This window comes from Agelaius tricolor, unplaced genomic scaffold (assembly GCF_023055355.1).
Source record: "Agelaius tricolor isolate 1412-34295 unplaced genomic scaffold, bAgeTri1.0.p SCAF_4, whole genome shotgun sequence".
Taxonomy (NCBI): domain Eukaryota; kingdom Metazoa; phylum Chordata; class Aves; order Passeriformes; family Icteridae; genus Agelaius; species Agelaius tricolor.
The window spans coordinates 5038566-5051047 of record NW_027269264.1 but is presented as its reverse complement, the minus strand read 5'-3'; the positions used below and the strand labels follow the sequence as shown (position 1 = coordinate 5051047).

At 37.6% G+C, this 12482-nt stretch overlaps 1 protein-coding gene across 5 annotated transcripts in view; it reads left to right on the top strand.

Moving 5' to 3' along the window:
• Positions 1 to 12482, top strand: part of COMMD10 (COMM domain containing 10) — a 151889-nt gene that overhangs the window by 63122 nt on the left and 76285 nt on the right. Inside the window, exon 5 of one of the 5 annotated variants that reach the window (XM_071424421.1) lies at positions 1580 to 1832. The exons of the other annotated variants lie outside the window; for them this stretch is intronic. Coding sequence (XP_071280522.1) covers positions 1580 to 1615 — 36 coding nt within the window. The 3' untranslated portion in view covers positions 1616 to 1832. Of the gene's footprint in view, positions 1 to 1579; positions 1833 to 12482 lie in introns of those variants that run through there. 5 annotated transcript variants of the gene reach the window in all.

Here is a 12482-nt window from a genome sequence, read left to right as displayed (position 1 = left end):
CAGCCTGAAATTATGATACATATGAAAATATATACTGATTTGGGGAAGATCAATTTCTCGTAATGATTCAATTCTTCATAAGGCCTATTAATAAATAATTTCTAATTTATTAACTGAATCTTTAATTTATTCAGCAAACTTTTATTTACTGTTCCCTTATGGCAGATCCAGATTTTGAGTGAGGTTGGGAGTGACCAAACTTGTTGAACACACAGATCAAGCTATTTTTGACAGTGTGAAACCTTGAGCAGGAAGTTTGAACTGTATGTTCTCCAAAATCCCTTTCATCTTCACCCACTCTCTGAATCTGAAAAGGCTTCTTGAATTGCCTGCATAGATGGAAAAGTGTAAGGGTGGAGATGCAAAACAGGATCCTGCTCAATGTTGCTGGATTTGCATTAATTCTTCCTTATTGCAGAAGGTTTGCTGTTTCTCCAGATACGGGAGTAGCTAGCTGCACATGTTTTGGGTGCCACATTAGTGATCTGACCTGAAGTGCAAAGCAACAAGACATGGTCTTTGGGCTGCATTTAAAAGTACTAATGTTAACTGCCCAAGTTGTTCTAGAAGCTACCTTACATTTGCACTCTTCTCTCAGTGAAATGGAGAAAGTGGCAGGTAGGAAGTAATTGCTGGAGAACAAAAGCAAATTCATGGGAATTCGTGTTTAAGCCTTTTGCGATAAATAATTCTTAACTTTTGTTTGCATATCCCAATGGCAGAGATTCTTAGGTTTCTTCTATACATTCTACTGGGGCAAATTTTCTTTCTAGCTCTATGGATATTAACATTAAATCTCTCTGACTGCAGTTTGGCCTGTTTATTAGTTTTGCCATGAAAAGGACCATGGAGCACAGATCTCTCTTGTAACAGTCTTCCGAATGTATCAAATTCTGAAATATATGCCCTTCATAAATTCTTTTGTTATGAACAGATTATTTTTCATTGTTTTAGTTCATCGTGTTTTCTGAATGTTACTTCATGCTGGTGCTTTTCCCTGAATTCATTTCAGTTTGTGCACATTTGATGTGAAGTAACTGAAATCGGACACAGCTCATGCTTTTTCTTCTACAAGAAAAATCCCTAAACAAAAAACCTCTGTGTCTTGTATGCAGCAGTTCTCTTAAAGCACTAGAGAGGGCAGCATCTTCCCACTGTTGATTCAGTTTGTGTTCTGAAGTAGGTTCAGGATCCTTTTCTACAGAAAGGGGTCACCTCTGAACATTTCAGCATTAAATTTCTTTCAGTAATGGTGGCATGGTTCCTTTGTTGGCAATGGCTTTGTTTTCTGTTTTCTCCAAATCTGGAACCATTTTTCATTCTGTAGTAAAAGAAAAGGAAGGGGAGCTATCTGCATTTGAAATACTTGATTATCAGAGTTTTGAGAGGTTGATTGCTTTTTTTACGTTTTTCTTCCTGTTTCCACTCTTCTCCATCCCCCTTACCCCTACCTCCCAAAATCTGTCACACTGAAAAAGAGATTAAAGAAGAGCATTAAAGACTCTGCAGAGTCTGACTGCAGAGGTCACTCTTCTATAGAGAAAACAATCTAAGACCTTTTTTTTTTTTTTTTCCCAAGGAGAAAATGAAAAAGTTTCAGGAAAGAAGGCTGTAATGCAAATCTTTCCATTGGAAAGTCTCTGAAAAGAACAAAAGCTGGCTTAGGAAGATCAGAGAATTCTTCATTCATTTTGATGGGAGCAAGCATGGCTCTTTACTCTTGGGGCCAGAGCTTATGGAGAAGAATACAGCTTTTTTTTTTCCCTAGGAATATTTGAATCTATTCCTTGGGTTTCATTTCATATTCCATTTCCCAAAGAAACATATGAAGAAGAATGAATATATCTACATGTAACTCTACCATTCCAAATCATCATTTAAAAAAATAAGCAGAGTCAACCCAACAGTTTCCAGAGCATCTAGTATTTTCTGCATCCTGTGCAGGTCTTGTCCACTGTGACTACATGATGCTCTATGGCAGAAAAAAATAAAAGTGATGAAATGTTTGCATGTTTTATGGATACTGCATGAAGGAGGGAAAAAACAGGGAGGGTGGAAATTGTTTGTGTAATTATCTTGTCTGGATTGCACTTCAAATATACTGTAAGTCTAAAGCAAAAACAGTGATACACATTTGTTAGTCATAGTAAAGTTAATATGCAATTGATTTCACTAGTGTGTGGCACTGTATTAACTTTACAAGATGTTTTTCCATGGAGAAATTATATTTATGGAGCTGTGGTTACAAGACACATGTCATTTTTAGCCGCTCATGTTTGTACCAGTCAAATGTCTGAGACATGTCAGTGTAAATATTATTCTGAGTCCTCTTCAGAAACTTTTGTTGAAAAAAATCACTTCAGCATCCTTTGTAGGTGGGTAAGGCACACTGTTAAGTACAGGTTAACTTAGTCTGGATAAAACCAAAATGTGATTGTATTTGGGGTTTTCGTTACAATTACAATAAGATGCTACATTGCCTGATAGCTATCATGTTGCCTTGTCTGTGGCCATGAGCACAGGATTGTGTGAGGATATAAAGTTGCTCATTTTTTTAACTGGAAAAAAATCCCTCAATACCATCCTTTTACTGAAAAATTAAATAGCCTTATTTTTTTCCCCTTTTACAAATTCTTTGAATTTCCTATCCTTTAAAGCTCATTATCTAGCTATAATCACTTTAGAAACTATTATTGAGGGGAGGATAAAAAAACAATGGCATTGTTATATGAGTAAAATTGTATTAAGAATAAGGATGGTATTAATTGCAAAAATAAACTCAGTTACTGGAAATTCTTCCTCCACCCCTCAAGCTTTTGTTGACATGCAAAACAGATTTTAAGTAAGTAAATGAATTAAAGTACAAAGCAAGCAAACAAACTGACATATGCCTCTGGCCCACTTTTAGTTTCAAATGACTTCTGAAATTTGAGATTGAATACACTTTCTTCCCCAGAAAATAACTAGGTACACTGGTTTATAACTTATAATTTATCTTTTGTAACAGCTGCTAGGTTCTGAATTTTCATAAGCCCTGAATGTCATGAATAGTGCAATTGTGGTTTTTTGAAGGTTAATAAGAGGTGTTATTCTCTACAATCTTCATGTTCTTTCATTAAAGGCAATGAAAACACTGGCCTGAAAGACCATATGAAACATTGAAAACAGTGATGAAGACACATATCCGCATGCTACTATTCTGCATGTTTAATTTGCACAATGGAGTCTCACTAGTCTGTCTCTCAGAGCAGTATCTGTTTTAAAAATCAGATCTCTGTCTTTTTAATTCTTGACTCTCTTTTATTATGCATTGCTGTTGGACATCCCATCAGGATGGAGTTAAACACTTCCCTGACAAAGCTGAAGACAAATACTATCTTTCTTTACTTAAGTATATTTAATGGTAAATATTTATGGACCGATCTTACTCAACAGTGTAGGCTAATTCTGAAACAGACTAGAATTTCGACTTTTGGAGTAATCAGTGCTCCATTGTTTAAGGAGGTTTCTTTTTCTGTTTTCCATGAGTCTTTGGATTCTACGTGTTTGTCTTCAAAATAACTGAAGAACAGCATTGTTCTGAATTCCTCTTTTTCAACTTGAGTCCATTGTCACATCTTAAATTGTGATTCTGCTGTCACAAGAGCTTTTATTGCTGTTTCTGAAAACACAGAACTCCTGTAGTAAATCAGTAAAGCACAGCCTGGTGCCTCGGGAGAGACTGTCATGCCTGATGCTGCTGCCTGTTGCTGCCGGCACGGGGGTTATCATGACCTTGCTGTTTATTGTGCCGAGGCCAGCCAGCTGAATGCTGCTGCTGGACGGGTAGGAGTTGGCTGCTGCTGGCAAGCAAGAATGCTTCCTCTCATCTACAGAGGTTGCTGTCACGGTCCCTTGTGTCTCTTCCTTTAGCAGCATGTAGGTTAAATACTCTACTGGCAATAAACCCCGCAGAAGATGCATAGAATTCTGTTGTTTAATAGTAATTATGTTGCAAAGATTTTTTTACCTCTTTCAGAAGCAAGTTGAAATATGCTTCTTTTTAGAATTGCTGAATTTTATAATTCAGAATGCATATGATAGTCCCAATAATTGAATGATTCATGTGGCAGCTCAAACCTTTGGTTTCTGGAAATTATTTGCATTACCAGCTACTGTGGGCACAAGTGTGAGAGAAAGAGTAATATGATTATTACAGAGCAGGGAAATATACACAGGAATTGGAGAGACAGGAATGGCTGAGAGAGTCCACAAGGTTATTATCCAAATGTTGGTCTTGAAAGTTTGTATTTCTTCAGAAACTGACAGCAAAGAGATTTCATATGAATTTCTATCATGACAGCTGCTACACTTGTGGTTTCATTTTGTGAAGCCTTGCTATTTTGGACAATACTTTATATTTTAGTTCTGCAAGTTTTACTCAACAGTGTATATTTAAGGAGTTGTTCAGCTTTTTGTATGAATGGTGCCATTCCTAGAGGAAAAGTTTTGGCTGGTATATCAACACCGTATATATTTCTCCTGCTGATTAATTAGATCTAAAATAGTTGGAATAGCACTTCTCATTGCTAATGGATACCTGTCCTGACACCTAGTCTGAAAGGGAATCTTCTCGAGTCTTTGGCATATATTTAGGGGTTACTGAGTAGACCTCTCTAACCTTTTCCCATTTTCTATGTTTAAAATATTAAAAGCTCATATTTTAAGATTCATTACCAAAGTCAGGTTTTTCCCTCCTGCCCCCAGTTATTCAAGACCTGTAATTTTTGTTACTGTTATGCTGCTTTTGTAATCAGATTGAAGAGTTACTAAATCATATAGTGTAATAAGATCTTTTCATCTTAGGGGATACTAGCATAGCATTTAATTGTTTTCATAGTAAAATAATATACTCTAATAATTAAGGCCATGGTACTTTAGTGTATTTACTGCTGCAATTGGTATGGCTACGTGTTTGAATATTTATGCTGATTGCATGAATCTATTTTTGCAGATAAATACTTTGTCATATAAATACTTAAGCACAAATACAGGCTGGGCAGAGGATGGGTTGAAAGCAGCCCAGAGATGAAGGATTTGGGAGTGCTGGTGGATGAGAATCTGGATGCAGTCCAGAAAACCAACTGTGTCTGAGCTGCATCAAAATCAGTGTGGTCAGCCGGGCAAGAGAGGGGATACTGTCGCTCTGCTCTGCTCTGCTCTGGTGAGACCCCACCTGCATCCAGTGCTGCATCCAGCTCTGGGGTCCCCAGTACAGGAAAGTCAGGGAACTGTTGGAGCAAGTGCAGAGGACGGTCACAAAAATTGTCATAGGGCTGGAGCAGCTCTCCTATGAAGAAAAGCTGGGAAAGCTGGAGTTGTTCAGCCTGGAAAAGAGCAGACTCCAGGGAGACTTTATTGTAGCCTTCCAATACCCAAACAGGGCCTATCAGAAGGCCAGAGAAGGACTTTTGACAAAGGCATGTAGTGATGGGACAAGTGGGGAATGGTTTTAAATGGAATGAGAATAGATTTATGTAAGATATTATCAAGACATTCTGTACTATGAGGGTGATGGGGCACTAGCACAGGTGGATGCCCATCTCTGGAGATGTTTCAGGGTCAGGTTGGGTGGGGCTTTGAGCCGCCTGGGCTAGTGGGGGGGTTCCTTCCCATGGCAGGGGACATGGAACTAGATGATCCTCAGGATCCCTTCCAAGCCATACCATTTTAGGATTTGATATTGAAAACAAAGTGTCATCTAAGGGGAAAATGTAATAGGTGTAGAATGAAACTGAATAACATCTGGAGCTGTGTGATTCTTATATGCAGTTTTATTGTACTTGGGTGTTTTACTTTTGCTGTTGCAGCTAAGTTTTTGACCAGTATCTATGCTCTGAGAACAATGAGCTTTTTTTTATTTGGTCTCTTTTCAAAGTCTTCCCTCCTTATTTTTGTGTGTAAGAATTATCTTTTATCCTAACAGTTTTCTGCAATGCTTCCTCTGACATTTAAAGAGCAATTTTATTTCTTAATTGCCATTGTATTGCAATCCTATGCAAGCCAGGCTACTTTTGTTGCTAGTGTAAATAAGCTTTCCATTCTCAGAAATTCCTAGCATCCTTTTCCTGTTCTTCTGCCAACTTGAATCATATTTTTTGTAAATGGATCACCGGATTTGCCTGTCTCAGTTCTGATGAGGTCTTACTGGTACCCTGTGCTGTGATTTCCAAAGTTTTCCAACAATTTAATGGCTGGGTTCCTGTTCTTGTCCTGTACTCTACAAGACAGTAAACCTTGTGTCATGTCTGCAGTCAGTGTTTGTGTTCTCATCCCCTAGCAATCTGAACCTCTTATTTTTTTCCTTCCAACTTTGGAAAAAAAGGCAGAGGTATCAAACATAGTTTCTTCCCTGCTAATCTTGAGAGCAGGATGTAGAGTGTTCTGTAAACCCTTGACTAGATGAAAAGCTACAGAATAAGTTTACATACTGTCTGGCAAAGAGAGCCCATGCAAGAAAGAGAAGTCATAAATGCCTCATCTTACGTGGACCACACAAGTGTGTGTGCACATAGATGCATAGCCTATTAGGACCACACTTAATTGTTATCAGTTTGTTAGCTTTCCAAGTTTTGTTTTGTTTTCTTTACTTAATTACATACTCAGCAATATGTAAGATCTGTTTCCTTTCATTGCCATACAAGTTCTCAGATTTTTTGGTTGTTTTCCTGGTATATTTTAAAAAAATGCCAAGGTCTTGCCTTTCAACTCCTGAACTATTCAATAAGATTTCACTGTTGTTCTTACATGTTATTGTGTGGGAGCTCTAATCCAACAGACCATTTCCATGTGGTAAAAGTTGCACCTGTGATGCTTCTTTTCCTTTCATGGGACTACTCAGATGTTTGGAAATTATCAGATTTATATATTCTGTTGCGTTGGAGCAACTGGGGTGAGAAGATAAGAATTACTGCATCTGCCTCAAAATTGCATGGGGGATTTATGTTTGTATTTTCTTATACAAGGCTGATCCATTCATCACTTCAGTTGAGTACTGAGAAAAATGACATATGCTTTCTGGGTTGTTGAGTTTTGTTTTGCTTGTGGTTTTCTTTTGATTTGTTGTTTGTTTTTTTTGTTTTGTTTTGTTTTGGGTTTTTTTGTTTTTGTTTTTGTTTTTTTTGTACTCTTGTTGGTATGTTGTGTTGGATGGTGAGATTACTTCCATGCCTGAAAGCAAGGTAGCCTTGGACGCTAAATATGCTTCAGAGCACTCTAGGGTCACCTGAATGGTTTGTTTAAACAAATGACATTATTAAATAGATACATACTTTGATAAAAGTGGAAGTGTTGGAGTATTGAAATGTGTAGTCAATATACGACAATACTGCAGCAACAGAAACTACATCTGTTGAGTTCTTGCACATTTTGTCACCTTTTAAAATGTTTTTCTGAAACTATGGATGTGCTATATTTTCAGAAAAAATTGTCTTGGAGTAACATCTCTCTTGATAAAATTCTAATTGTGTGTGAGCCTATATTGACTCATTGGAGACATACAGAAACTCAGTTCTTCTCTCTGAAATCACTGATTAAGTGAACAATAATAGGTGACTGTTGTTGTTTAGGGTTTTTTTCATCTGTAGTAAATGGATCAGTATGTAAAGTCCACTTGAAATATATTGAAAAAGCAGTCTAAATAAAGAAGTCAAGCTATTTAACTGAAATGTGATTGAAACTCATTACTTCAAGTATAGACAAAAGAAGTTGGTTTTGGTCTCAGGAAAACAGGATGTATGTGAGGCTGGCAATTTTACGGAAGTGACATTTGTGAACAAGTGTTACAAGAACTCCTCTTACAAGATAAAGACATGTTAGCAAATATGTATCTCATGGATATCATAATGTTTAGGGAATGCTTAAGCATAAGTGTACAATCAGTGTTTCAGATCTGCTCTACCATCTTACTGAGAGGAAATTGGACAACAAATATAGCCCAGTTATTTTAGTTTTAAAAATATATCCAGTGTCCTCTGAATTGTTTACTTCTTTTATTCTTAGCATTTCTTTGTACTCTTTATTCTTGGCAGTTTGTATATTGACATGATATTATGGATACTAAGAGCTGGATTGTTAAGAAACAAAAATTTACCTTTTTGAAGCTGTTATGTTCCGAAATGAAGCCTTTTTTTAATATCCATAAAACTCAAGATCACTTTTTCACCTAATTTCTAGCACTTAAATTAGCTTTCACTGTGCACTTCAACATGCTGTAGGTCCCATGATTCTCATGACGTTTTTGTTTTATTTAAGTCTGAGCAGAGGCTAGAGGACAAAAGTATAATTTAACTTTATGGGGTAATCTTAAAGAAGCTGAAGCAGACTGAGAAGATGAAGTACTATTGCTACTTGTTCTTGAAAAGGATGCCTCTTTAGTTTTGAAGATAAAAGATACAACAGGGTGCAAATCCAAAGAAACTTACCTGTGTGGAATGAATGATTGTTGTCTGTTATCATTTAACTTTTCTGTGGACACTGACCACCCTTCTAAGAATGTTTTATGAGAAGTGCTACAAGTAATGTGATAAAATGAAAATGGAGAGCCATGAAATGCTACTTTTAGTGTCCCTTGCCTAAGTGTGAAAAAAAATTCTGTTTCTGAATTCCTTTGGAGTCCCCACTGTGGTTCCCCCAAGTAGCTGGAGAGGTGCATGGCTGATGGCAACAGCCTTTGGCTGCAATCTGGCTGCCAAGGAAGGCATCCAAGTTCATGGGATAAAGCAGTAGGAGCAGTATTTAATAAATACGGTGCTGCTCCTGCCCCAGCAAGCCTGAGTGTCCCCTTCTGTGAGATTCTTTACCCTTTCTTAGCCACCCAGCAGCTCTCAAGCCTCCACTGAGTAAAGTCAGGATCTTCTTGATGGAAGCTTTTTAATAAAGGTGAATTTTAGACTGCTACTGACATGCTGAAATGTAGTGACCAAATCTGAGAATTGGGTAAAACTGAGTACTACAGAAATGTAGCCAGGACAGTAGGGATGGTCCTAAAAAGACAACTTTACTTAAGGAGTTGCTATTGTGAAGTAAAACAAAAGTTTGTGGGAGCAGAAAAATTTCTCCATATTGAGTGAAAGAATAAGGCAGTGAGAAAATTTCCTTAATAAATTGCATTTTGATGGAAGGTTTTGCATTTCTATAATGTGTCTCATGTGCCTAACAAAAGGACAGATTTTCACAAGAGGTGAGGTTTGGTGGGTGCCATTGTGTGTAATCTTTTTCTAGAATTGTGCCCCTTAGGCTGACCAAGTGGAGCACTGCCTTCCCTAATGCTATATAATGGTAATTATTAAAGTTTTCTGGAAACTGTATAAAAGAAGTTATCATTTGGATGAAAGTGCCATATTTTACAGGAATTATTCTTTCTTAAGTATGCTCATTTGAAAGTTCAAGGATGCTGTATCCTGCTAAGCCACTGGTGTTTCTATTTTCAGTACTTTGTGTGCTGCTTGAGTCATATTGATTTCAAAATATTTTTATAGTGTACAAAACAGGAAGAATGTAATAGCCTCATACGGCAACTGAGATGCTGGTGTTTTTTTCCCCTAATTAAAGTATTTATTAAAATTGCAACAGGAATTGCTCAATGTAACAAGAACCTGCATTTTCTTTGTTTGCAACCCAAGCTACTGCTTGAACTCATTCCAGCTGTTTCTTGTTATTGTTCAAGTGGAAGCATTATCTGCTGTGGAAGAAAAGTAAGGGATATACTTTCTTTTAATGTCTTTTCTAAATGTAGGAACACGCAATTTTGCAGGTCAGAAGTGGGGAAGTCTAACAATACCAAATTACTGATGAAAAAATAATTTTCCTTGTGTCTGTGTTATCATTGTTTGATCTATTTATTTGAATGTCATTATAATAATTAATATTGTGGAACACCAACTTGCTGTAATTAGGGTACTTTTTGTTTCCCTTACCCTGAATATTCTAAAGTACACAACCTGAATAGGATTTCATTTGTGAAATAGTGTTGGCAGTTCACATTTACATGTGGGTTTGGTTTGGTTTGGTTTTGTTTTGTTTTAGTGAGAATGCTTGCAGTATTTTTACTTCTAAAGTAAGCTGCAAAATGCAGGAACAGTGTTAGTGTTTTTGGCTTCTAATATATATGGGTACCAAATACTTCCCCTTTTTTCAGGCAGAAGAAAAACCCTAGAGCACCTGCTTGGTTCCTCTCAGGAGGCTTTAAGTTCTGGGATTTGATGGTTCCACATAGCTGGTCATGTCCTATGAGTGATCAACAGTCTGCCAGATTTCCTGCACAGACATTAACAAGTCTGGTGGAAATCATCCGGTAGGATTTATTTTTGTGCTCTTAAGAGACTTGATTCATTTTTTTTCCCCTCATGAATGCTTGTGATTTCTCTGAAGGGCAGGGACAAATACCAGAGCCTGAAGCCATCACCATTAATGTGCACCTTCCTCCTGGAACACAGAAAGCTTGCCTTTTGCTGTTGCATGATCCCCATAGTGGGAGGGAAAGGTGGGTTCCCATGTGATGCTAAGTGTTTTGGCTAACAGCATTTTAAACTGTGCACTCAGCCTCTGGTTTCCACATACAATTCATACACTGAGTCACATGTGGCTAGACACATCTGTTGCTTCTGAGGAAGAGCATCTGAAGTCATTGCCTGTTACAAGCTTAGGTCCCACATAAGATAGCCTTTATTATTACTGATGGAATTCTTGGTTTAAAGAAGGAAGATATCAGTGATAATGTTACATTTGTCAATATAAAGGCTTCCCAAATCTGAGGAGTGCAGGGTAGTTTGGACCTTCTCCAAACCTTGAGGAGGTGACTGGGTTATTTCTGTAGCTGCTTGTGAACTGTAACAATAGCAGCTTAAACAGAGAAAAGTTACAGGATAATTTTGAGCATGGGTAAGTTTTAAGCATTTTGCCCCAAAGTGCATAATGAACTTGTAAGAGCAGAATATCAAGTCCAAATTTCATAAGGCATAAGCCTTGCCTTTATCCATCTTCCTCTTGTACTGCTGATCCCTGCTCTTTTACAATCATTTAAATACAGCCTTTTTGCAAGCTGGTCCTTTGCTATTCTTATATCCTCTGCTTTTCACTTCTCCATACCTTTACTAAGATCTCTCTTTCTGGGAGAATACCTCAAGAGTGTGAACCAGGCTGTGCTGAACAGCAGAGAAATGGGAGGATGATGTAAAGGCAAAGAAAAGGGTAATTAGAGCATTCTGTATTCAGAAGTATCTCCTCAAAGAATTCACATAAATGGAAAGAAGGATTAGGCCTCTGAATTAAGGGTCTGCCAGGAAATCTGTTGCTTTGAAGACCAAGGAAATAAATGAATAAAAGCTTCACTAACATGGGGTTAAGATTATTCATTGGTGCTCTGTAGTTTTTGAGGATGTAGAGAATAGCTAATACAAAGACTCTAGAAACCAGAAAGTGCATGATTTAATGTGTTCAGATTCCACTACAGGATTTTAATTCTGAATTTCTGGAATCATGCCTTGCTGTATCTTTACATGCTCTACACAGCCTCTGCAGGTGCTCTAACAGCTCTGGGCACAGAACACCTAGGTTCTTTGCCTGGCAAAATTTGGATTTTTAAATAGGTATGGTAAGTAGGGGCTTTTCCCAGCACTGAGATTACTCTTCACAAATTATACCCGACTTGCCTGGGGTTTCATTCTGAGATGCTCCTTTCATTTACCCATTGCTAAACTTTCAGGATTCATTGTCATATATGCCAGTAGGCTATTAGTAATTCCATGACACGGAGGCATTTTTGTTCATCTCTAGGGAACTTTTCCCACACAATCAATTCAGTTCAGCCCTGAAAAGAGGCATTCTTGATTCCTTGGGATAAATATATACTCTTTTCAAATCACAAGATGCAGCTCCTCCGGGCTGCTCTCACTAACAACTCCACTGGTTGCCACACTGAGTATTAACATAGTGAATGCAGCTGGAGTGTTTGCAAATATGTGCTGGAATGTAAATGTGTGAATACAGCATAAACAATAACACATTGTTCGAGTTCATTCACATTTCTATTCATATATCTTGTCGCAATTTTCAGGCCCCTGAGAACCATCATCTAGACTGGCCCCTTGGGTATCCTTTCTGTATGGATTTCTCAGACATTAGCTTTCTTCAGAAGTTCATCCTCGCCCTCCAAAGAAATTAAAAGATGGACAACCTCTACTAATTGCAGAGGTTTTCCTATCCATGGACACTTGTCACTGAGCCATTCCAAGAGACTGTTGGCAGCTCCCTGACTTTGTAAACAAGATCCCCTTGCTGAAGTGATAAGTACATTATTTTTCATGGCCTAAGGCACAGTCTAAAAGCATCTGAGGCACCAGTGGCACATTTGAACTGCAGTAACTAAGTTGGTGAAAATTCAAAACATGCAGAGTTAAAGAGTGTTTTTTTCATATTTCTTAGCATCTTAACTTTTCATATGA